Source organism: Neofelis nebulosa, chromosome 4, assembly GCF_028018385.1.
Source record: "Neofelis nebulosa isolate mNeoNeb1 chromosome 4, mNeoNeb1.pri, whole genome shotgun sequence".
NCBI classification, from domain to species: Eukaryota; Metazoa; Chordata; class Mammalia; order Carnivora; family Felidae; genus Neofelis; species Neofelis nebulosa.
The window spans coordinates 163,971,501-163,996,899 of NC_080785.1; the positions used below are offsets into that span (position 1 = coordinate 163,971,501).

The following is a 25,399-nucleotide window of genomic DNA, read 5'->3' on the forward strand; positions in this document are numbered from 1 at the left end:
TTTTAAACAGAGGACTATTTAGGTCATCCATTTCTTCCTAAGTAAGCATCTGCATTTCCAGGAATTTGTCTATGCCATGTAAGTTCTCTGATCTGTTGACATAAAATTGTTCATAAATTTCCTTCACTATCCTTGTAAATGTCCGAGGACCTATAGCAATCTCCCGTCTTTTATTCCACTATGTAAGTACTTTTCAAGCCTCTGCTTCTGTCACCTATCCTATCATCCCATTGGCCAAAATAAGTCACAGGGCTAAGCCCTGACTCAGTGTGGGCGGGGATCCCCTGAATGGGTGGAGACAAGCAGATGTGAACAAATTGGGAGCCATAACTTCAACAGTCTGCCATAGACAAACCTCCTTGCGAAGGTTTTTGCCCCTAAGGAACAGATTTGTTCTTATGACTTGCTTGGCAACTTCGTGTGGCCAGTTTCATGCCCGCACGTTCAACAAGAGTGTTGAACATTCATTAAGACCACCTTGTCGTATGGTGTCCCTGTCTATAATCCAGGCTACATCTCTCTCTCCCAGAGCGCTCACCACAACTGTAATTAAATAATTGTGTCTTTGGCTGTTCTGTGTCTTGTGTTCCCACAGGAACATAAGCTCCATGAGGACAGAGACAGCGTCTGTCTTCATCCAGGATGAATCCCCAGCTCCTGGCACATAGTAGGTGGCTGTATTAATCCATGTATTTGAAATGGAAACCTATCATCTGCAAGTTACCCCGCACATTGGCAATTAGCTTCGTGTCTGGGATATGTAATTTGCTAGGGAGGTTAAGAAAGGAGTCGGGGGGACAGTGACACAGACTCCACAAACAGGAGGTGAGGACCTACTGCGTGCATGATTCTGCCGGAAGAATAGATCTGGAGCCTCTAGTGCTGGAAGGAGCTGTTTTTCTCAGTAGTGAGCTCCCTTCCCACGGAAAGAATCAAAGATAGGCTGCACAAGAGGGGACAGAGATGCTGTAGAGGGAGCTTGTTTTAGCTTGGGGGGAAGGTTTGGACTAGCCGATGGTTACGGTTCTTTTCCTCTCCAATACCCTGCAATTCCACAGCAGGGATTGACTTGCAGAGAAAGCTAGGCTGTGGCAAAGGCACGCAAAGGGAGGCCTCCCGGAGGTGGAAGGATGGGGTCGTGGGGAAGAATAGCTTTGGGGAGCAGTTGGAGGGTGGTTGGAGACGCAGAGGGGTGGCAGAGGGAAGATTTTAGACGAAGTTTCCACTGCCTCTCATCTTCTTTGACTCTCTCCCTTGTACCTCCCACACACATACCCTTGAATCTGCCTTCCTCAAGGTCGTTGCCGGACTCTCTGTTCCTGTATCTACTGTGAACCCTCCAGCAGGCCCCAAACACCGAGGAGCACTCCCACCTTCCAGAAACCCCCACCCTCTGTTTTTCCTCTCCCAGATTCTGTCCTCAGCCTGGGTCTTGTTTTCCACGGGGGTTCAATTTCTGCCTTCCACGTGGACATCCCAGGTCCTGGCCACGATGACTCTTGAGAGCTCCCGAGCCAAAGGGTCTTGGCAGACGGCGGCATCATGGGACCCAAAGTTTATACGTGACTTGTTTTTTTTTCCCAGTGTGTCCTTTGCTGTGCCCTCAGGGTTGGCAAGGGCCGGTGGGGCGCAGCAACGAGTTAGGGGGTGCTACGCAAGCTTCATCCGGGTTGAGTCCTCACAGGCTTCACCAATGTCAGAGAAGCAGCCAGAGCCCCCCTTCTGTCTCCACTTCTCCCTCTACCCTCCATCCCCTGCAATCACGTAGGTCTTCATGCTCTATACATGCAAAGTGATGGCCTCACTCTGCCCAAAGACCGTCTCCTGCCAGAGGGAGAAAAAACAGAGACAAAGCGGACAGAAAATTTCTTCCCACCAACGACGTGCAAAACATAGAAGGCGTTCTAGAGATAATCTGTCTCCCTTGACCTACATCAATACAGACTGTGTGTGTGTGTGTGTGTGTGTGTGTGTGTATTATAGACGATTTTAAAAAACAGTTTTGGGGGGAGGGGGGCACCTGGGTGGCTCCGTCGATTAAGCGATCGACTCTTGATTTCGGCTCAGGTCACGATCTCATGGTTTGTGAGGTTGAGCCCCGCATCAGGCTCCTTGCACTGACAGTGTGGAGCCTGCTCAGGACTCTCTCTCTCTCTCCCTCGCTCTCTGCCCCTCCCCCACTCGTGCTGTCTCTGTGTCTCCCTAACTAAAGAAATAAACATAAATGAAAAAATGAATAACTGAATAAAGAAATAAATAAAAATTAAAATCATGTAAAAAAAAAACAGCTTGAAGTTCATGGCAAAATTGAGCAGAAAATATAGAGTTCCCAGAGAGCCCCTGCCATCACAGAAGCACAGCCTCTCCCACTATCGACATGAACCTGCACTGAGGTACCGTCATCACCCAGCCTCCATAGTCTATGTCAGGGATCCCTCTTGGTGTCATACATTCTGTGGGTTTTGACAAATGTGTAATGACAGGTGATCACAATTATAGTCTCCTAGGGAGTATTTTCATTGCCCTGAAACTCCTCTGTGCTCCGGCTTTTCATCCCTCCCGCCCCCACCAACCCCTTGGCAATCACTGATCCTTTTCCTGTCTCCACGGTTTCACCTTTCCCAGAATGCCCTAGAGTTGGGATCAGACCCTCTGGAGCCTTCTCAGATCGGCTTCTTTCACTTAGAACCAAGCATTTAAGACTCTCCCATGGCTTTTTGTGGTGTGAAAGTGCATTCTTTTCAAGAGCTGAATGATATTCCAGTGTCCCACGCGAGCGCAGTTTATGTATCTATTTACCCGCTGCGGGACATCTCGGAGCCTCCCAAGTCCCACTGCGTTTTTGTGTGAGAGGAGAGGGGCGGGGAAGGAGTGCAGAGGTTCGTGAACCTGTACACATCATGATGAGTGACGCCCCATGTGCCTAATCAAATGCACAGTGTTCCCCGAGGGGCCACGTCAGAAAAGCAGCCAACGTGATGGTTGCAGGGGATGCAGATGACAAGAGAGGTGGAGGGAGAAGGGGGCTCTGCTCTTCTGGCCTCACCCCTCGGGGAGCACTGTGCATGGGATTAGGCCCGTGGGGCGTCCCTCATCACGATGTGTACCAGCCCGTGAACTTCCCCTCTCCTCCATGGCCCTCCGGGACCTGAAACTCCACCTGTCCAAGGCGAAACTCCTCACCCTCCCCTCCCTCGCCCAGCCTGGCCCCTCATCTCACGTTCCCATCTCAGCACATGACACCACCATCTACCCAGTTGCGAAAGGCGGCAGCAATCTGTGCATCTACCCCAAGCCCCTCCCTTCCCCTCTTCGCTTCCAGCCCCCATGGATCGGCAAGTCCCGTCACCTCTCTCTCCCAAACACATTCTGAATCTTTCCGTTCTCTCCGGGCCCAGAGCCACACCCTAGGATGGGCCTTCCGAACGAAGCTGTCACAAACCAGCCGGCATCGGCAGGGTTGTTTTGGAGATACCAGGCCCTTCATGGCAGACCTGGAACTCCCAAACACGCACGGGGCTTTCTGGACCACGTTTCCTGATTTGACTTCGTTGCCTGCGTACGTGCGTGCACGTGCGTGGTTTTCGATGGGAAAGTGATTTGACCTGCTGGGGCAATGTCTGGAGACATTGTTGCTTGTCACGGTCGGAGGGGGCTGCAAGTGACATCCAGTTGTGTAGAGGTCAGGGATGCTGCTGAACACCCTGCAATACACAGGCACCCCCCCCCCAAGAATAATCTGTCCCCAAAGGTCAACAGCGGTGAGGGTGAGGAACCCCTGTCTAGAACCACTCAAAACCTGCCACAGACCAGGGCCGGTCCCGAGCTGCTGACCACCGTCCAGATGAGAAAGTATAGAAAACAGTAAGTGTAGAGAAGCTTTATAGTAACTTGATAGAGTGATTTTGACCATTGGGTTCATGCTTTGCCTGTCTTTTAAATGTTTTAAAATCAGGCTTTAGAACAGGTTTAAGCAAAATTAAGAAAATAGCACAGTTTCCGTAGACGCCCTTCTCCCAGCGCACGTGAGCGCGTGCGCGCGCGCACACACACACACACACACACACACGGTTTCCCTTTTTAGTAACATCTTAGACTAGTATGGGACGTTTGTTACAATTAGTGAACGAATTTTGATACATTAGTATCAACTAAAGCACATGCTTTATTCAGATTTCTCCAGCTTTACCAGAATGTCCTTTTTGGGGGGTCCAGGATCCCACACGAGATTGAGTTGGCTCTCTTCCTTAGGCTCTTCCTGGCCGGGATGGTCTCTTGAGCTCTCCTCGTCTTTGACGACCTTGACAATCTTGAGGGGTATTGGTCAGGGACCCCAAAGTGTGCCTCTCTGTTGGAATTTTTCCGATCTTTTCCTCACGGTTAGGCTAGGGTTATGGGTTTGGAGAGGGAAGATCACAGAGGCAAAGTGCCATTTTCATTGCATTTTATCACGAGAGGACGTACTGTCCGCCTAATTACGACTGTTGATGGTGGCCTTGATCACCCAGCCAGCAGGTGACGTGGGTGTTTGTCACGAGACTTCTCCACTGAAAACTTACTCTTTTCTCCTCTCTTTCTACAACATCCTTCTTGGAAAGACATCACGCTGTGCAGCTGGACCTCTTTTGGGGGTGCAGCATGTTCATGAACGATTTGGAATTCTGCATATCAAGTTTGCCTCTTGTCCCTCAACCGTTAACGTATTTGATCATTTCTTTGCATCGGTGCGAACTCATGGATATTTACTTTATTCTTGGGGTTATAAGCCAATGTTACATTAATTTCGTTACTCAGATCGCTCCAGCTGTGGCCACTAGGGGCTCTTTCTTTCAGTGGGGCTTCTACGGCCTCTGACATACCCAATCCTTGCAGGTCGTTCCTTGCTTTCTGGCACTATGCATGTGTTTTTCAACGTCATTTTTCTAGAAATTAATTTTCATTGCATTTTATGGATGGGGGGGAGGAGACTCGTTCCTCACTGGAGAGAATTTGAGAAGCACTTCAAAGAAGCTTTCTCTGCATGTCCCCTGCGGTGACCTTCCCTGAGGAGGCCAGGCTTGCACCTGCCCCAGGGCTCTTGCATTTCTCTGAGCCTGGAATGCTTTTCCTACAACTGTTGCTTTTTTTTTTTTTTTTTTTTTTTACTGTTTATTTATTTTTGAGGGTGGGGGAGGAGCAGAGAAAAAGGGAGACTGAGGATCCAAAGCAGGCTCTGCACTGATGGCAGAGAGCCTGATGCGAGGCTAGAACCCGGATCGGACGCTTAACAGACTAAGCCACCCACCCACCACAACTATTCCTTTTCATTCTTCCTGTCTCTGTCCATCTGTCCCACCCACAGAGTCGCCTCCCCCTGCCAAGCTGAAGCAGCCCTCACCCCAGCTGCCTTCAGCACTCACACTCTTGCTTTGTTTTATCGTCCCAATATTTTTTCCCCTGCTGAAGTCATCTCTTTGGCGTACTAACAATTGTTTCTAAATGCATGTGTCAGGGGGAGGCTGGGTGGCTCAGTCGACTTCGGTTCAGGTCATGATCTCAGTTTGCGAGTTTGAGCCCCGCGTTGGGCTCTGTGCTGACAGCTCAGAGCCTGGAGCCTGTTTCGGATTCTGTGTCTCCCTCTCTCTCTGCCCCCTGCCCTGCTTGCATTCTGCCCCTCTCTCTCTCTCTTAAAAATAAATAAACTTAGAAAATAATAAAATAAAATGTTTATTTACTTATTTATTTTGAGAGAGAGAGAGGAGAGAGAACATGAGTTGGGAAGGTGCAGAGAGAGAGGGAGAGAGAGAATTCCAAGCAGGCTACACTGTTAGCACAGAGCTTGACGTGGGGCTCAATCTAATGAACCTCAAGATCATGACCTGAGCCGAAATTAAGAGTCAGTCGCTCAACTGACTGAGCCACCCAGGCGCCCCTGTATTTTTTTTAAAATTATTTTTAATCTTTATTTTTGAGAGAGAGAGAGAGAGAGACAGAGTGTGAGTGGGGGAGGGGCTCAGAGAGAGGGAGACACAGAATCCGAAGCAGGCTCCAGGCTCTGAGCTGTCAGTACAGAGCCCGACGCGGGGCTCGAACTCATCAGCCGTGAGATCATGACCTGAGCTGAAGTCCGACTCAACCGACTGAGCCCCCCAGGCGCCCCTGTTTTGTTTTTGTTTTTGTTTTTGTTTTTTAATGTTATTTTGAAGGACTTTAGAATTGTCTCCCTGAGATCCCTGGATGGGGGGAGTCCGAGAATAATCTCCCTCTACTGAGGCCAAACTTCAGAAAGGCCGCCATGGGACACTGTGTGGGCAGGTAGACAAAATCAGTGGCCACACTTGAATTCCCATCACTATAGTTCACTGTGGGCGAGAGGTACTGAGGGGAGATCCCAACCTTCCTCTGCTCGGAGGCCCCCCAGCCTCGGGCTTCATCCAACCCCATCTGAGGGTGACGAACGATTAGGGAAGGTAGGCCAGCCTCAGAAGGGAAAGGCAGCATGGTGGTTCAGTGGGTGAATCCAGGTGCCTTGGGCTCAAAGCCTCCTTCATTCTTGTAGCTGTGTCATTTTGGGGCCCTCGGCCTCAATTTTTCTGTCGGCAAAATGGGTCTAATACTTGTTACGCTCGGGATGTTGTAAGAATTAAATGAGATCGTGCTGGGTATAAAATAGCCTCAAAAACTGTTACCTGTTGATACGATCCCCAAAGTGCACACATATCCAGAATTTTGCGGGTGAGTTTTGGGGGCTTCATACACTTCCCCAAAACCTAGTCCTGAATTCCGACCTATGAACCTTCTAAGTCATCCCCACCTCCAGCTTCATAACCAGAGCCTGTCTGATGAGTTAGGAGGTGTGAGAACCAAAGGAAGCCCCAGGTGAGGGAGGAGGTGGCAGGCAAGGGCTTGGGGAGGGCCGGAGGGGGGTCTGAGGGGAGGAGGCCACCTGCTCACAGGGGAGCCAGTGTGTCTGGAGCTGCGTGGGCCCCAGGAACTGGCCCTCAGGGGCAGGTAGGACCTCGGTTCCAGCCGGCTGTGTGTGGGTGGGGCAGTCTAGCCCAGCCAGGAGTTCCAGTTGGCCCAGTGTGGGGGCTGGGCCTGAGGAGGCCCCTGGTGCCCGAGGGGGGGGCACCGTGCCCAGTTCCTACTCTGACACCAGCAGACTCCCCCAGGCCCTCCAGTCCAGGACAGGCGAGGGCCTGCGGGTTCCCTCCCGGGGCGGGAACCTTGTGCATGTGTGTTTACAGAGCATCCCCAGGAGTGTGTCCCAGCTCGTGTTTGTCCTTGGGGTCCACAGAGGTCATGAGAACCTTCCCAGAAAAGCAAACACGCATGTGAGCCAGCGGGACATGCCACGCTCATGGGAGTGGCACCCCGTGACGGTGTGCCCTTCCCTTCCCGGGCACCTCCCGATGCCAGGAGCCCCGGACCCCCCCAGCTGTGCCACCGATGGGGAAACCAAGGCCCGGTGGGGAAAGGACGTGTCCAGGTCATTCAGGGGGCTTGGGACAGGAGCTGAGACACGTGCATCGCACATATCAACACCTGCACGAAAACACACACACACTGGCCCCTTTGTGCGCCCACACCCACTCCTGCACGGGCACATCCAGACAGGAGGGCCGACGCCCCAGCTCCCCTCCCTTGGGCACACCCACCCCCTCTCCAGTCACACGCTCTGGACCATGAGACCCATGCCTCAAACACACCTGTGCAATGTATGTTAAGGGGCCCCAGGAATTTCTACAAAGAATAGGCTTTGGGGACCATCTGAGCCTGAGAGGGGGGCTGTCTCAGGAAACTGACTTGCTATTGTGCTTTTTACAGAGTCAAGAGCCCTCCGATTGCTGTGTGTGTGCATAGGTGTGTGTGTTGAATGAAACTCCCTCTATAGTTGTGAATGCAGAAACTCACATTTACATTCCCTTACATGGGATTCACCCACCCAGCCTCACTTATATATGGCACTCAATTGCATCTAGGTACACACACATACCCTTACACACTCACAGAGCCATTCAAAACCCAACTTCTTGGGGCGCCTGGGTGGCTCAGTCGGTTGAGCTTCAGCTCAGGTCATGATCTCGCGATTCGTGGGTTCGAGCCCCGCGTCGGGCTCTGTGCTGATGGCTCAGAGCCCGGAGCCCGCTTCGGATTCTGTGTCTCTCCCTCTCTCTGCCCCTCCCATGCTCATGCTCTCTCAATAATAAATTTTAAAAAATGTGAAAAACCTAACTTATTGCGTGTGCATACCTACACGCACACTACAGTCTTAGATTTGCCACCAGGCGCACATGTACCTGCACGCAAAGAGGGAAGCTCAGATACTCAATTTACATTCAGAAAACAGATACCCATGTACACTCATGCTTCCACACAGATCCGTGCAAACGTCCCAAACTTCAAATGTAAACACCAGCTTCACACAAAAACACGCAGAAAGTCATACGTGTCAACACTCCCGTGAAAAGAGAACCTACAAACCCAGATACGTATGTGCACTTACTATACACATGTGATCACACCCGGCTATACACACCGCGGATATACAGGTCTGCAGAGACTTAACACGATTCTGCGTTCACAATTAGACACAGCTGAGAAGCACGTGGCAGATGTGTTGACACAAAAACACAATGGAATACACAGCAATTAAAAAAATTTTAAATATTTATTTATTTTTGAGAGAGAGAGAGAGAGACAGAGCACAAGCAGGGGAGGGGCAGAGAGAGAAGGAGACACAGCATCCGAAGCAGGCTCCAGGCTCCGAGCCGTCAGCACAGAGCCGGACGCAGGGCCTGAACTCACGAACCCTGAGATCGTGACCTGAGCCAAAGTCAGAGCTTAACCAACTGAGCCACCCAGGCGCCCTGACACAAGCAAATATTAAACAAATATCCACAAAAAGGGCTCAGACATTTGCAAGTGTCCCCAGTAATTGCCATTAGCCCCATTCATAGATATAAGTAAACACACTCCTGCATAAATACACCTGCTCTCAATTTCTCTCACGTGCTCCTTCATCGACACCCATCACATCCTTATACAAAACATCCTTAGATGCTCACAAACACGTACACTCGCAAATCCACTGACAAAACACAAATGCACACGCACACTCACCACCACTATATCCTCTGGACACAGACACCTACACCATACGATCCTTGCACACACATGAAAAACACGGACGCACACGCATACACACACACACACACAGGTGCTGTCACACGCCCACCCAGAGAGCACACGCAGACACCCTCAAATTCGCGCGTTCACCACCCGAATGCGTTCGGAGACGCGCACACTGCTACAAACACACACACTCTCTACGCTCCCAACTCGCCATCGGACACAGGTGCAGCCACGCACGGACGCTCACGTTCACATCCAAGCGTACACACTCGGGCCAGCACACACATCCGCAAACAGAGGGTCCCTCGTCCTCCCCAGCGCACGCGCGCACACGCACACGCACACGCACACGCACTCCTCCGCAGCCTCCCGCCAACACCGCAGTCCGGGCCCGCCCCACCCGCTGCAGGCGGCCAGGCGAAGCCGGAGGGGGGCGGGGAGGACCGGGTCGGGGTCTGGGCCGGGGGCGGGGCGCACCTGGGCTCCGCCCCGGGGCGGGGCCGACGCTGCGTCGCGAGCGCGAGCGGCCGCACCTGGCTCGGCGGCGGCGGCGGCGGCGGCGGCGGCGGGCCCGGCCCGGGTGCGAGCGCGGCGCAGCCCAGCCCGAGCGAGCGCGGAGCCGGCTCCCGCAGCCCCGGCGCCGCCATGGTGGAGGCGGCGCCCCCCGGGCCCGGGCCGCTGAGGAGGACCTTCCTGGTGCCCGAGATCAAGTCGCTGGACCAGTACGATTTCTCGCGGGCCAAGGCGGCGGCCAGCCTGGCGTGGGTGCTGCGGGCCGCGTTCGGGGGCGCAGGTACCGGGCCGGGGGCGGCAGGGGCGGCAGGTGCGGGGGGCGGGGCGCCGGGCCGCGGAGGCCGGGGCCGTGGGAACAATAGCGCCGGCCGCCGGGTGTGGGGGGGGGGGGGGCCCGGGCTCGGGCCCCGCCGCGCCGGGCCTCCGGGCTTCCTGCTCGGCCCGGGCGGTGGACTTTGCCCGCCCGGCTGCGGGAACGCGGTGGGGGTGGGGCCGGCGGCCCAGGTCCGCGCCGGGACCCCGGCGTCCGGGAGCCCAGGTGAGCGGGGCGGGGTCTCCCGGGCGGGCCTTGCACGCCCTACCCCCCCTTTACACATTCACATCACGCGCCCCCGAGGACCCCCCCACCGCCCCGCAGCCTAACCCACACCCCGCGTCAGCCCTCCCTGCGCTGCGGGCGGCGAGGCCAGCTCTGGGAGCCTCTTCTTTCGCCTCCATGGCCCCGGCCAGCGGCTGGCAGCTGTGACTTATTACCCCATTTTGCCTGGGAGCCCAGAAGGGAATTGGCTTGTCCAAGATCGGCGGGGGTGGGGGCGCAGGTGTAAGGCCTTCTCCCACCCGGGGCAGAGCCTCCAGCCCTCCCCTAGGGCCACGTGTGTGGGGAAGTCAGGCCAACCCAAGGGGGAGGGTGCGGGTGGGTCCCCGGGATTCAAGGGCGCCTGTGGGCAAAGTCAGGGCCCTAGGGCAGCCCCACCACCCAGGCCAGAGCTGGGAGCCAGGGCCTTCTGTGGGGCAGGCGGGGTTAATTAAGGTCTGGGCCTTCCCAGGCGTCCTAAGGGGGACGCCTGCTCTCCCTCCCGCCTGGCCACTGGTCTTGGCACCTGCTGAGCACAGCCCATCCCCCCCCTCCCCTTCAGTGGCCTTCCCAGATCAACCTGTTCTGGGTGTGGGGCTCGGGGACAGCTGCCCATCTCCTGGGTCCGCCCAAGCCTGTGTCTTTCTCCCAACACCCTCCCATGCAGGGTCCACTCTGGGGCCTGCCTTTCCCTGAGAATCTGCTTGAGGAAGAAAGGGGGCTGGTAGGCAGAGATCTGGGTCTGCCCCAGCCTCTCCTGTCCCGGGTTATGTGGCCTTGGTTAGAAGGCTCGACTTTGGGAATCAGAGTTGGGCTTAAGTCCCAGCTCCACCGGGTTATGGACAAATTATGTCAATTCTCTAAGCGTCTGTTTCCCCTGTGTGTAAGAAGGCATTTATGTTCACTCATTTATCCGTTTCACAAATGTCTGTGGGGCACCCACTAAGTGCCAGGGCAGTGCTCGGGCGGCTGGGATCCCGGCACCTTCCTCACAAGGTTGCTGGACAGCAGACCTCAGATTGGTTCTGGCGCACAGTGCCTGGTAAACAGCTACTCGCTGTCACTGATGCTGTGACCCGTTGTGGCACTGTTATTAATAACATTAATATTATCATGGAGCAGAAAATGCCGTCCCATTTCATAGAAAGGAAAGGGAGGTCTCCTGAGGAGATGCCCTGACTCACCCAGTCCTGTTCTCCCTGACCCAGCTCCCTGCACTGTGCGATATCCTCCCCGAGGGTGAGGGTCAGAGTGAGGGTCACGTTCAGTCGGCCTCGTACCCACCTTTTCTAAGCAGAGGGGGCTGAGGAAGGTGGGACGCCTGGCCCAGAGGGGGAAGTGGGCCACAGAGCTCTGCTTGATTCACGAACTCTGGGACTTTTTACCAATGCCTGTTGGGTGCCAGGCTGGTGCCGGGACAGAGCGATGGGGGTGGAGTTGGGAAAATGGGGGATGGGACACGAAACCAGATCTCAGCTGCTTAGGGTGATAAGGTCTGTGTTGTAGAGGCGTGCAGTGGGGCTGGGGGAGGAAAGCCCCGAACTCTGCCGGGGAGGGGAGGGGAGGGAAGGGAAAGTTTGAACCTTGAGGGACGCATAGGAGTTTGCCAGGGGGAGACCACATGTGAAAAGGCCTGGGGGTTGGCCCATCAGGGAGTTCTCAGAGAAAAATGTGCGGGGCCCAGTGGTGGGGTGGGGGCCCAGGGAGGGGGGAGATGAGAGAGGCTGGCGGGACAGGGGGCCTCTTGAACTGTGGCCGGGAGGCGGGGGGATGTGAGGGCGCTGGGGAGCCATGGACCGGGTTTGGGGACTGACAAAATGAGATCAGCTATGCAGTTGCCCCCTGGGGAATGGTGGGGGGGGAGGTGGTTCTGGCAGCCTGGGGCACAGGTGTAAGGAGGCTGGGCACGAGTGCCGGCAGGTGGCCTCTGTGGGACTGAAGCTCAGAGATAAGAAAGGGTGCTATCTCTACCCTAAGAAAGGGTGCCTTAGGGAGACACCACCTAAGTCCCTTACGCCTGAACGTCACTCTGACCCATAGGGAAACTGGGTTCACGTCAGCTCGGATGTTTATTAGCGGTGTGATCCTGGGCGAGTTAGCTCTCTGGGCCTTGGTTTTCTCATCTGTACAGCGGGGATAAGAATAAGCGTCGTGAGGATTACACGAGCGAACGCATACGAGGTGGCCGTGTATGTCAGAGGCGCTGTAGAGCTGTGTGGTCCGGTCTGGTAGCCACGGCCACGCGTGGCCCGTGTTCATCGTGATGTGCTATGAATGTAAAAAACACACAGTGGCTTCTGAAGACTTGATACAAAAAAAAAAAAAAGTGAAATACCTCACTAATAATGTTTTTATGTCAATTGTTGAAATGATAGTATCAGATATATATTGTGTTAAATATATACTAAGGTAATTATCCATTTCTTTTTTTTTTTAGTTTATTTATTTTTGAGAGAGAGAAAGCGCGAGTTGGGGAGGGGCAGAGGGAGAGGGAGAGAATCCCAAGCAGGCCGTGCACTGTTAGCACGGAGCCCGATGCAGGGCTCTTATCCACGAACTGTGAGATCATGATGACCTGAGCCGAAGTCGATCGCTTCATCGACGGAGCCACCCAGGTGCCCCCCATTTCTACCTTTTTAATGTGGCTCCTAGAAAGTTTAAAACTACATGTGTGGGTTGGGGCGCCTGGGTGGCTCTGTCGGTTGAGCGTCTGACTTGGGCTCAGGTCATGATCTCGTGGCTCATGAGTTTGAGCATGAGTTTGAGTTGCTGATAGCTCGGAGCCCGGAGCCTGCTTCGGATTCTGTGTCTCCCTCTCTCTCCGCCCCTCCCCTGCTCGTGCTCTGTTTCTCTCTCTCTGTTAAAAATGAATAAACATTAGAAAATAATTTGAAACTACATATGCGGGTCAAATTGTATTTCTGTCGGCCAGCACTATCCGATGGTAAATGATCGATAAACATTTTTAGTAGAGAGCGGTGGCTCTGAACCGCGGGGGTGGTTTTGCCTTCCAGGAGACCTTTGATAGTGTCTAGAGACCTTTTTGGTTGTCACTGCTTGGGAAGGAGGGTGTGACTGGCGTTTTGTGACTAGAGACCAGGGACTCTGCTGACCATCCTGAAGCACCGGACAGCCTACCCCGCCCCCTGTGAGACACAAAGAATTATCCACCTCCAGGTGCCGGCTGTGTTGCGGTACAGAGGCATAGAGGAAGCGCTTGATAAACATGAGCTGTTGGGTAGCCCTAGCTCACGTGTTTTCATCTCGAAGACCCTGACAAGTCCTGCAGGAAAGAAACTTGTTTAATTTTGCCAGTGGGAGCAGGAAATGAGCAGGGGCTGGGGAGACGGGGAACAGGGTGTGGGTTGGGGAGATGCCAGGAGAATGAAAGCAGAGGACCTTAGGTGTTGGAGGGGGAGGAGGGATGTTGATTTCTTCCCTCCATTTCTCTCCGAGAGAGAAGGAGAAGGTTTGGAGCAAGGTACCGAGCATCATGGGAGATGCCCAGAGGGCAGTGGGACACACGGCCTGGGCTGCAGCAGGTGGCGGTGCTCAGATGGCCACGGAAGCTGTCACTGGGCGGGCGGGCTGGCAGGCAGGGGTGGGGGGGTGCACGTATCCACTTACAGGGCTGTTCCGACCGAGCTGTCAGGAACCTGGCATTGAAGGGGCACGAGGGGAAGAGGCCTGGCTTGAGTGGTGGGACAGAGAAAAAGATGGAAAGCGGGGAGATGCCGGGGGAGGAAGGTTTCCGGAACAAGGAGGTGCTGGGCAGAGCGCCCAGGCAAGATACAGCCCACAACCGTGCGTTGGAGGGCCGCTGCTGGCCTTGGGGAGGCTGGGAGCTGGGAGGGCAGGTTGGGGCGGGGGTCGGGTGGAAGGAGAAGTCTGTTCAGAGAGTGCACACAGCTATCCACAGGGGTGGAGCATTACGTGGGAAGGTCAAGTGTGACTTCAGGGGGCGGGGTGGAGTGAAGGCAAGGAAGCCTGGGTCCTTATAGGTGAGGGCAGGGGGTGTCCGGGGAGCCTGGCTGTGAAGACAGGCGCGTGAGAAAGGCCTGGTGTGTTGTGTGCCGATGTTTTTAAGCGGTAGAAATCTGCCCCCTCCCGTTATTTCAGACACATAGAACCCCAATAGACAAAACAGCTGTTCTGGTTGGAATAAGAGTTAGGGCCTCCCTGAAAGGCCCCCACGAGGGCAGGCCCCCTAGGCTGGCCTCAGTCACCTCCTCCTGGACCCTCCCAGAGAATCGTCCTGGTGACTTATTCTGGTCTTTCTGTTCCCCACCCATGGATCCTGCTTGGGGTTCCGTGCCCCCCCATCCCCCCACATGGGGCTTCCTCAAGCCTCTCCCTGCCCTGCCCTGCCCGTCTCATTCAACGTCTTCAGGGGGTTTGTGGCCGCCTCTGCAAGGTGATCTCACCTCTCTCCAGAGCCCCGGCCCCTCATGCTCTGCTTTTGCTGCCTCACCGCCTGTACCCCCACCTTCCCACTCACACCTGATGGGGCCCTGGACGCTTCCTTGTCCCTCCCCTGCCTCCTCCCTTCGGTCGCCAGGTTCCGACCGTTCACCCCCCTCAGAAGGTCTGCAGTCTGGCCAGCTTTCCGGTACTCTGGCCCGCCTGCCAGACCCCCGACTCCACAGTTCATCCCACCCCCGCTTCCAAGCTGACAGAGGGTGCGGGGGGTGCTGCTAAAGGCCTGAGTTTGAATCCCAGTGCCGGCACTGGCCAGCTGTGTGGTCTTAGGCAGGTTGCTTTCGTTCTCTGTGCCTCAGTTTCTGGAGTTACCACTTGTGCCCTGGCTGCTGCTTCCTAGGCCTGCAGGGCACCCGGGGAGTTAGGTGGATTAAGGGATCTTGTGGTCGTTGTTGTTCTCCTCGGAGGGCCTGCAAGACCACTGCCCTCCCAACAAGCCCCTGCGCGGGTGGCCTCTCCCCTTCCAGAACTGCCCTTCCCCCACCCCCCAGGCACTGCCTGTCCCACCTCCTGGCCTTTGCCCCTCTGCCTCGAGCCCCTTCCTGTGGCGAACTCCCGCACACCCGCGCCCGGGTCCCCTAGCCTCCCCGTCCCGTCCCGTGCCGTCCCGTGCCGTCCTCCGACGCATGCCTGGGCCCTGACCCGCCGTCACCCCCCTCGCCCCGCAGAGCATGTGCCCTCGGAGCTGTGGGAGCCCTTCTACACCGACCAGTACGCACAGGAGCACGTGAAGCCCCCGGTGACACGGCTGCTGCTCTCGGCCGAGCTCTACTGCCGGGCCTGGCGCCAGGTGCTGCCGCAGCTCGAGACCCCCCCCAGTCCCTCCGCGCTGCTGGCCCTGCTGGCGCGGAGGGGCACGGTGCCCGCGCTGCCCGAGCGTCCCGTGCAGGAGGCCGACTTGAGGCACCAGCCTATCCTCATGGTAGGCCCCGCCCCGGCCCGTCAGGCCCTGCCCACCAGACGCGGCTCCTCCCCCAGGCTCCTCCCACCAGGCCTGGCTCCTCCCCAGAGACGCCACCCTGGTCCTTGAGGACGCGCTTGAGGACAGGGCCCACCAGGAGTGGTTCTTCCCGGACCCCTGTCCTGGCTCCTTCCCCGAAGCCCCACCCACTAACCCTGGCTCATCCCCAAAGCCCCTCCTACTTCAGGCCCCTCCCCACACACCTTGAGGTTCTTCCTCTGGTTCTCCCTCAGAGGCGGCCAGGGGAACCCCCATCCCTCGCTGTGGTCTCACCCTTGAGCCCTTCCCTGCACAGGGAGCCCACCTAGCTGTCATTGACGCCCTCATGGTTGCCTTCGCCTTCGAGTGGACAAAGACACTGCCCGGTCCCTTGGCCCTGGCCAGCTTGGAGCACAAGCTCCTTTTCTGGGTGGACACGGTAGGTGGGGTCAGGCAGGCATGGGCTGGGGGCCGGCATTGCCCAGGGAGCACAGTGCTGACCTCTCCCTGCTCCCCAGACCATCCGGCGGTTGCAGGAGAAGACTGAGCAGGAAGCTGCCCAGAGAGCCTCTCCCGCGGCCCCTGCAGATGGGGTGGCCCCCGCACAGCCCTCGGTGAGACTAGGGCGACGGACGAATGGACGGACACGAGGACGGTCGGAGGGAGGGCTGGGTGGGAGGGGAAGGGCTGCACTGGGGGGGCTGGAGGTGACTCTCTCTCTCTTTCTGCCGTCTCCCCTGTGCCTCTCCCGCTGCTCTCCCCTCTGCCTCTCTGGCATCAGTGCCCCACACGCTGGTACTGGAAGCTGGTTCCTGTAAGTGGGGCTGTTCCTCCGCCCCGTCTGCCTGCCTCGCTTGTCGCTTGGTCTGTCTTGTCTGTTCTGCCTGCCTGTCCGCTCCCTCTCCTACCTCCTCCCAGCTGTGAGCAGAGGATATGGGACCCCAGCCCTGGGGGACAGAGGGAACCTCTCCGTAGACCAAGAGAAGAGAAGCGTGTTAACTGAGAAGGCAGATCACTCCCCAGTTACCTGACCGGGGAGGCGGGGGTGGGGGTGGGGGGGGATGGGAGGGAATGAGCCTCTCCTCCCAGTAATCAAGAGGGCAGAGCTTTTGGGCTCGTTCATCTTTGCTGAGGCGGGAGACTTCCGGCACCCCTGAAGGGGGTCCCTAGCCCATCAGGCACGTGGATCCTGACCCCTTAGCCAAGAGGAAGGCCCCCAGACCCAGAAGAAGGTAGAAGAACCTTCCTAAGACTCCAGTTTCCCTGCGGACAAGCCCAGCTTGGGTGGGAGGGGGCGTCCATCCCTGAAACACAAGGGGCGAGTGGCCACTGCCAGTGGGGGCTTCGGGTGGACGGAGTCCCGCCTCTGCTCACTCTGGAACCTCCCTCCTTCCACTCTGTGGCCTGGGTTGGGGGCTCCTCTCCTTCTGCCTCCCCGCTTCCTCCGCAACCCCTCCCCGAGCTGGGGCCTGGGTCTTTTGTGGGGGGGGTGATGATTCCCTGCATGGGAGGCTGGCTGTGTGGGGTCCCTCCAGGCTGGGAGGAGCTGGGGTCCCCAAAGCCGGCCAGAGCGCAGTCAGGGAGCTGGACGGCCAGGGCTCGTGACAGGAGTCAGGGCTCTCTCTCCCCTCCCCTGGAGGTGTGCTTGGGGGCCCAGCAAGTCAGCGCCCCTCCCGCCCCGCTGACGGCTGCTCCTCTCCCCCCAGCACGCAATTGCCTTCTGTTTGAAGGAGTCGGGGAGCAAACCCCCCATGGTAATGTATCCCCCGCCCCGGGGTCCCAGGAGTCCTGCCCCAGCCCTCGCTGCTGGCCTGGCTGCTCGCAGACACTTCCTTTGCCTCTTGCTGCTGCCCTTCCCCTGCTCCAGGCTGGCCCCACTCTGGCTCTGGGACCCCCAGCTTCACGCCCCCTCACGGCGGAAACCCCAGGCCTCCCCACCCAGCCTGCATGACCGCTGCCCCGGGGGCCGGCCTGACCTCTGACCTAACCCGGCTCCCATCCGCAGATCCGATACCGCAAGGACCGAGCTGTGGCCCGACGCGCCCCCTGCTTTCCAACCGTGACCACCCTCCAGGATCTGGCGAGTGGGGCCGCGCTGGCCGCCACGATCCATTGCTATTGTCCCCAGCTCTTGCGACTCGAGGGTGAGTGAGTGGGCCTGGGCCGCACCTGTCCGTGGGAGCTCGACACCCAGGCATCTGCCCCAGAGTGCTGCGGTGATTAGGAGTGCAGCTTTCAGAACTGGCGGACCTGCGTTTGAACATTTCTTCCCCTCGTTAGCTGTGTGACCTTGCGCAAGTGTCTAAACTTCTCTGTGCTTCATAGAATTCACGCCCGCAGCAGATGTTTATAGGATGCAAGCTGTGTGCCAGATCCCGTTTTAGGTGCCGGAGACCCAGGGTGCACAATACGGACATGCTCCTGACCTCAGGCAGCTCACATCCTGGTTGGGAGAGAAAGACAATAACTTCATCCAGAAAAACATTCTGGACGTTAGGTGCTCTGAGGGAGGGCGAGGTAGTTAGGAGAAGCTTTCTGACTTGAGTTCCTGGGGGACGAGTTCTCCCGGCAGCTGGGAATAGTTGCAGAGGCCGGAGGAACAGTCCGTTGTAGTATCCGCTTTGTAAAGGGCACCTGGCCTGAGGCCCGGCCCGTAGGAGAGCCTCTGTGCGTGTCGCCTGCTGGGCCCTCGCTTCCCCAGGGCCCCGTCCTCCTCCGCATAGAGCTGGGGACCCAGGTATCCTGTCCCCACAGAGGTGTGCCTCAAGGACCCCATGTCTGTGGCGGACAGCCTCTACAACCTCCAGCTGGTGCAGGATTTCTGTGCCTCCCGCCTTCCTCGTGGCTGCCCACTGTCCCTCGAGGACCTGCTGTATGTCCCACCGCCCCTCAAGGTAAGGCCGTCTCGAGGCCTCGTGGGCCGAGGCTGGCGTCCGGGGCCGTGGGTCCCAGTGGCTGACCCCGCCTTCTGCCTCCAGATCAACCTGGTGGTGCTGCTCGCTGAGATGTTCATGTGCTTTGAGGTGCTGAAACCTGATTTCGTGCAGGCTAAGGACCTTCCTGATGGTCATGGTGAGGCCTGGCCCGGGGTGTGGGGCGGGGTAGGGAGGCCAGGCCTGCCTGACCCTCCTCTCTCTGCTGCAGCGGCCTCCCCCCGGGCCACAGAGGCCTCTTCCGCCCAGAACAGCAGTGGCTGCAGGTACGGTTTCCCCATTGGGTGAGTCTCCGTGGCCGTGGCCCTGTGACAGGGCTAGGGGATGCTCTCTGTTCTCGGCTCCTGGGAGAGGTGAGCAGGGGCGGGGCAGGGAGGGGCCCTTGGCTGACGTGCGTCTCTTGGCAGTTCTCCTGTCTTCAATTTCCGCCACCCACTCCTGTCACCCGGCGGCTCCCAGTCCCCACTCCGTGGATCCACAGGTGAGGGCAGGGGTACAGTTTGTCACTGGAGACCCCTACGCAGCCACTACCCCGGCTGACTTTGTCTCTCCTCCTGATCCTTCCACTGGGTCCCTCAGGCGCCTGAATGACCCAGTGGTGACACTCACCCCCACAGTGGCCCCCAGCTATCTGTCCACATAATGCCCATCAGTGACACCCCCCGGCAGACCCCACCCAGGGTGCCCAGCGCCGTAGTGGCCACTGAATGACCACTTACCACCCCTCCCCAGGCTCACTGAAGTCCTCCCCGTCCATGTCCCACATGGAGGCCCTCGGCAAGGCCTGGAACCGTCAGCTCAGGTGAGTGCGTCTCAGGGGCCTGGCCGGTGGAGCAGGCTGGGCAGGGGTGGGGCCGGGGCTTGTCCCAGGGGCTGACCCCTCCCTCCTGCCGCCCAGCCGTCCCCTCTCCCAGGCAGTGTCGTTCAGCACCCCCTTTGGCCTGGACAGCGACGTGGATGTCGTCATGGGAGACCCCGTCCTACTCCGCTCGGTCAGCTCAGACAGCCTGGGCCCCCCGCGCCCTGTGCCAGCCCGGACCCCCGTGCAGCCAGCCCCGGAGCCTGGCGACCTGCCTACCATCGAGGAGGCCCTGCAGATCATCCACAGTGCCGAGCCCCGGCTGCTCCCAGATGGGGCTGCCGACGGCAGCTTCTACCTCCACTCCCCCGAGGGGCCCTCCAAACTGCCGCTGGCTTCCTCCTACCCACTCGAGGGGGCCTCCAAAGCACCCGCCTACGTGCCCCACCCCGAGGCCCCCTTGAAACCGTCTCCCTGCACGGTGGCGGAGATGTCGAAACCGTCGGCCCTATCCGAGGGCTCCCCGAAGGCGGCGGCTTCGTCCCCAGCGGCCAACAACTCCGAAGTGAAGATGACCAGCTTTGCTGAACGCAAGAAGCAGCTGGTGAGGGCTGAGGCCGAGGCAGGGTCCCCGACGGCCACCCCCGCGGCACCAGAGGCCCTGAGCTCCGAGATGAGCGAGCTGGGAGCCCGGCTGGAGGAGAAACGGCGGGCCATAGAGGCTCAGAAGCGACGGATCGAGGCCATCTTTGCCAAGCACCGCCAGCGACTGGGCAAGAGCGCTTTCTTGCAGGTGCAGCCTCGGGAGGCCGGAGGGGAGGCGGAGGCAGAGGCGGAGCCAGGCCCAGTCCCCGGTGGGGAGCGGCCGGCGGGTGAGGGCCAGGGCGAGCCATCCCCGCGGCCCAAGGCGGTGACCTTCTCACCCGAACTGGGCCCAGTGCCCCCCGAGGGGCTGGGGGACTATAACCGGGCGGTCAGCAAGTTAAGCGCCGCGCTGAGCTCACTGCAGCGGGACATGCAGAGGCTCACGGACCAGCAGCAGCGGCTCCTGGCTCCGCCCGAGGCCCCTGGGCCTGCCCCGCCGCCCGCCGCGTGGGTCATCCCTGGTCCCACGGTGGGTCCCAAAGCCGCATCTCCCAGCCCTGCTCGGCGCGTCCCGGCTGCCCGGCGCAGCCCCGGGCCCGGCCCCAGCCCGACACCCCGAAGCCCGAAACACGCACGGCCGGCGGAGCTGCGGCTGGCTCCCCTGACGAGAGTGCTCACGCCTCCCCATGATGTAGACAGCCTCCCCCACCTGCGCAAGTTCTCGCCAAGCCAGGTGCCCGTGCAGACCCGTTCCTCTATCCTCCTGGCGGAGGGGTCGCCTCCAGAGGAGCCCGCGGCCCGGCCTGGCCTCATCGAGATCCCACTGGGCAGCCTGGAAGAGCCCACGGCCGAGGACGAGGGAGACGGGAGCCCCCCTGGTGCTGAGGATTCCTTAGAGGAGGAGGCGTCTTCGGAGGGAGAGCCCCGGGCCGGGCTGGGATTCTTCTACAAGGTGAGTCACCGAAGCAGGTCGGGGAAGGGGTGGGGTGGGTGGGCACAGGGGTGGAGGCGGAGAGCCAGGTGGGAGTGGGCAAGGACAAGGTGGGCGTGGCCAGATGGATAGATGGGTGGGTGGGTGGATAGACAGATGGACTGGGTGGGTGTGGGTGGACAGACGGGTGGGTGACAGACGGACAGGGGCGGGCGGATAAGCAGGGCTGGGGTCTTCCATTTCCTTCTGTCTCATGCTCTCCTTCACGCTCTGCCCACCTCGGCCCTGCCGGTTCCCCTCCCCGCTCTCCCATGTCTGGTCCCTGTTCCCCATCCTCACGGCACCCCCAGCCTGGCCCGGTGCTCTCACCTGGACACCTGCACCCGCATCTTGAACGGCCTCTGCTGTCCACCCCACCCCTCCATCCTTGGCCATCTTCAACTGAGCAGCCAGAGAGATTTTTTTTTTTTTTTACTATGAACTGGACCTTGTCAATCCCGTTTAAACCCTTCGGTAGCTCCCCTTGCTCTTAGAATAAAAGTCCTTCCGTGGCCTTAGGCTCTGCCCACCTCTGACCCTCCCAGGCCACCCCCCCACACACACACATCCCAGCCACACTGGCCTCCCCATTCCAGGCCTGCTAGGCTCGTTCTAGCCTCAGGGCTTTTGCATTTGCTGTTCCCTCTTGCCTGGGATACTCTCTTTACCTCTCGCCTTCCTGTCATTCTCTCTCCCTGGTCACCTTCTCCAAGAAGCCTTGCTTAGTGCCCCCAGGCTGGGATGGATCCCTCCCTGCCCTGTAGACTGGTAGCTGTTTTGTTTTAATATTTTTTAAGTTTTTCTTTATTTTGAGAGAGAGAAGGGAGAGTGAGGGAGGGGCAGAGAGAGAGAGAGAGAGAGAGAGAGAGAGAGAGAGAGAATCCCAAGCAGGCTTCCCACTGTCAGTACAAAGCCTGATGCGGGGCTCAAACTCATGAACTGTGAGATCATGACCTGAGCCAGAACCAAGAATCAGATGCTTAACCCACTGAGCCTCCCAGGTGCCCCAGACTGGTAGCTGCTTCTGATGTATCAGGTCGTCTCCCGCCCTGGGTTAAGTGCTCTGTGTGAACAGCACCCGGGTCCACTCTGGTCCCTGTGCCGCACGTAGAACTCTGCACGAAGCAGGAGCCAAGGGGATGCCCTCAGCCCAATTACAAAATCGGAAGGGTGGGTGAGTGGTTGCCAGGCTGGGTTGATGGACGTACCAGGGGAGGGACGGCCAGCCGGACTCCGAGCCTGCCCCCAGGATGAAGACAAGCCCGAGGACGAGATGGCCCAAAAGCGGGCCAGCCTGCTGGAACGGCAGCAGCGGCGGGCGGAGGAGGCTCGGCGGCGGAAGCAGTGGCAGGAGGCCGAGAAGGAGCAGCGGAGGGAAGAGGCTGCCCGGTGAGTGGAGTGCTGCCCGGGCCCCCGGCCCCCCGCGAACCCGCAGCCTGTCTGACCGCTTGATAACTCTCGGTCTGCAGGCTGGCCCAGGAGGAGGCGGCCCCGGGTCCTCCAGCCCCCCCAGCTCCTGCAGCGATCCCGGCCCCTGCCGCCAGGGCCCCCGTCGAGGAGGAGGTGGGCCCCAGGAGGGGGGAGTTCACCCGGCTCGAGTATGAACGCCGGGCCCAGCTGAAGCTGATGGACGACCTTGACAAAGTGCTACGGCCACGGGCTGCGGGGACCGGGGGGCCGGGCCGGGGTGGGCGGAGGGGCCCCCGGCCGCGCTCCGGTTGCTGTGACGACTCGGCCCTGGCACGAAGCCCTGCCCGTGGCCTGCTGGGTAAGGAGCCCGTAGGGAGGGGTGGGGCGCAGGGATGGTGCCCGCTCAGTGCCCTTTTCCAGGGCTGTGGAGACCGCCCCCACCCCCGAGTATGTGGGAGAGGGGAGGACTGTGCGTGGGGTGACGGGGGCCTTGCCCATGCCCTTTAGACTTCCAGAGGGATGTGGGGGCTACAGTGGGGGTAAGGCGTGTTGGGCAGAGCTGGCCCAGAGTTGTCTCCGGGGCTTCGTGGATGAGGCCCCCTCAGGTACGTTCAGGGGCAACAGCTTTCTAGTGGGGGTTTCCCCACAGCCCACTGGGCACAGCTCCTGCCCCCCGTGGGTAGGGGGAGGTCTCAGTTGGAAGGCACAGGGTGAGGGTCTTGGGAAAGGCTGACCCCACGTGCCCTCCACAGCCTACCAGGTAAGGTCCTCCCCCCAGGCATTTGGGGACACCTGGGGCTTTGGGTGGGGATGACTCCGTGCCATCTTCTCCCAGGCTCCCGGCTCAGCAAAGTCTACTCTCAGTCCACCCTGTCACTGTCAACCGTGGCCAACGAGGCCCCCAATAATCTTGGCGTGAAGAGGCCGACGTCTCGGTGAGTTTGGCCGGGGCGGGCAGGTGCCCGCGTCTCGGGTGCCCCAAGTCTGTGTGTTCTCTTCCGCCGAAGGGATTAGAGGACACGTTCGAGGCCGAGTGGGGCTCTGTCCTCTGCACTTGAGCAGGCCTCCGGCAGGTGCACCTGCCTCCCGCTGTGCGGTGTTCTGGGCTCGGCCCTTCCCCGGTCCCTCTGTGCGTGGGAAGGCTTCACCCACCACCGAGTGCATCCCCATCCCTTCCTGTCCCCCCACAGGGCTCCATCCCCATCCGGCCTCATGTCCCCGAGCCGCCTGCCTGGTAGCCGGGAACGCGACTGGGAGAACGGGAGCAACGCCTCGTCCCCGGCGTCGGTGCCCGAGTACACAGGTAGGTGGCGCCGGAGATCGCGAGCGCCCGGCCAGGCCCTGCCTGCCCCCCATCACCCCCGCTGACCACCCTGCCCGCCTCCCACTCCAGGTCCGCGGCTGTACAAGGAGCCCAGCGCCAAGTCCAACAAGTTCATCATCCACAATGCCCTGTCGCACTGCTGCCTCGCGGGCAAGGTAAACGAACCGCAGAAGAACCGCATTCTGGAGGTGAGCCCGCGCCCGGGGCTGGCAGTGGGGGCGGGCGGGCTGGGGCCCTGCCGCCCACCCCCCCACCCCCCACCCCCGGTGAACCGCTTCCACCACCCGACCAGGAAATTGAGAAGAGCAAGGCCAATCACTTCCTGATCCTCTTCCGCGACTCGAGCTGCCAGTTCCGGGCCCTCTACACGTTGTCCGGGGAGACAGAGGAGCTGACGAGGCTGGCCGGCTACGGCCCCCGCACAGTCACGCCCGCCATGGTCGAGGGCATCTACAAGTACAACTCGGACCGCAAGCGCTTTACCCAGATCCCTGCCAAGACCATGTCCATGAGTGTAGACGCCTTCACCATCCAGGGCCACCTCTGGCAGAGCAAGAAGCCCACCACCCCCAAGAAGGGCAGCAGCACCCCCAAGTAGCCTCGCCCCGCTGGTTCCCAGGGCAGAGGACAGCCTGGAGGACAATCAATTGGCATTCCTGGGTCTCGTCTGTCCCCAACCTTGTCTGGGTAGGGCTGGAGTCCCTACCCCCTAACTTCTGTCCTGTCCTGCTGTGGGGGCTGAGCTGGGAGGTTCAGGGACTCAGGGCTCAGCTCAGTCCCCTGTCTGTCCTCCCCACCTTCTTGAATAAAATAATTTAGAAAGAGCTCGAGTGCTGGCATCTCCCTGAGGCTGGCTGGGGTGTCCAGTGACCTCTCTGAGGGGGTTTTCCAGCCTCACCCACCATGTCCTGCCGCCTCAAGAGCCCTGATGCGGCTCATGCCAAGGCCCCTCGTGGCTGCTCCTTGGCTGCCTCTTGACCAGCCTCTCCCCGTGGCTTCCCCACCCACCGCTCACTGCACTTCCCTCCTCCGTGCGGATGTTACTGGCCTCTTCTGGCACTTGGTCTGTGGCCAGCTGCTAAGCTTGACCTTCTCTCTTCCAGCCGCCTGCCCCCATTTCGGCCTCTGGAAAGGATTCCCATGTTTCTCTCCTACGAGCCCCACACCCAAGGGTCCAGGTGTGCCCTTGGCATCGCTGGGGATGGCTCGGATGTAGGCCCTAGGCCGTAAGCTCGAGCCCGCCTGAGCTGCTGGTCTGTGTGGCCCAGACACAGGACCGGCTTCCCCAACCCCACCCGACACTGCACAGTTCACCTAATGGCCGCTTCTGTCTCACTAGCCTCTCTCCATCCCCATAACTGGCCCCCAGTCCAGGCCACCAACCCGGGCCTCCCCCCCCCAACCGGTCACCTCCCGCCACCAACCAATCCCCCACAGCCCACATGGCCTGTTCAGAGCACAAATCTGATTATGTCTCTTGATGCTTAAAATCCCTTAATAGTCCAGAGCCCACTAATGGCTTCCCAGAGCTTAGGCCTAAGGACCACGCCCTGGCCCTGGCCCAGGGCTGAGGTCTGGCTCCTGGCTGCTATCCAGGGTGAGAAGTACCTTGACAGGCTCTCAGACCAGTCTTCTGAGGGGAGGTCAGTGCCCTGGCCCAGAATGAAACAATCTGGAGAGGGAAGGCTGTGTATCTCTACCTGCTAATGTGGGAATGGGCTGGGAAGGCCCTCAAGGAGGCCTCAGGCGGCAGAGACG

General features: G+C 59.1%; 1 protein-coding gene and 1 long non-coding RNA gene across 6 annotated transcripts; both read left to right on the top strand.

The window, feature by feature from the left end:
• Positions 1-378: 378 nt before the first annotated feature.
• Positions 379-1,955, top strand: LOC131508509 (uncharacterized). Its single transcript, XR_009260032.1, has 2 exons — positions 379-667; positions 1,298-1,955. It is a non-coding gene; the product is annotated as an uncharacterized LOC131508509 (long non-coding RNA).
• A 7,690-nt stretch (positions 1,956-9,645) lies between these two features.
• CAMSAP3 (calmodulin regulated spectrin associated protein family member 3) lies at positions 9,646-24,465 on the top strand. Of its 5 annotated transcripts, none has more exons than XM_058728127.1 (19): positions 9,646-9,907; positions 15,349-15,602; positions 15,937-16,059; positions 16,139-16,234; positions 16,402-16,434; positions 17,327-17,374; positions 17,626-17,764; positions 18,375-18,514; positions 18,599-18,692; positions 18,765-18,819; positions 18,961-19,034; positions 19,286-19,355; positions 19,503-20,889; positions 22,157-22,296; positions 22,377-22,675; positions 23,153-23,252; positions 23,508-23,620; positions 23,711-23,829; positions 23,934-24,465. In XM_058728127.1, the coding sequence occupies exons 1-19, from the start codon at positions 9,760-9,762 to the stop codon at positions 24,237-24,239; spliced, it is 3,738 nt and encodes a 1,245-aa protein (XP_058584110.1). In that variant the 5' UTR covers positions 9,646-9,759; the 3' UTR covers positions 24,240-24,465. The 5 variants fall into 5 exon arrangements, with proteins under 5 accessions (XP_058584110.1, XP_058584107.1, XP_058584109.1 ...); XM_058728124.1 differs by having other exon boundaries at positions 9,647-9,907; positions 19,452-20,889; XM_058728126.1 differs by lacking the exon at positions 17,327-17,374 and having other exon boundaries at positions 9,648-9,907; positions 19,452-20,889.
• The last annotated feature ends 934 nt before the right edge of the window (positions 24,466-25,399 follow it).

Bases quoted from the DNA above. Each gene is read 5' to 3' on its own strand.
- CAMSAP3 (XM_058728124.1), top strand. From the start codon at position 9,760: ATGGTGGAGGCGGCGCCCCCCGGGCCCGGGCCGCTGAGGAGGACCTTC. The intron at 17,375-17,625 runs GTAATGTATCCC...TCCCATCCGCAG, and splicing joins CGGGGAGCAAACCCCCCATG to ATCCGATACCGCAAGGACCG. The intron at 17,765-18,374 runs GTGAGTGAGTGG...CTGTCCCCACAG, and splicing joins CCAGCTCTTGCGACTCGAGG to AGGTGTGCCTCAAGGACCCC.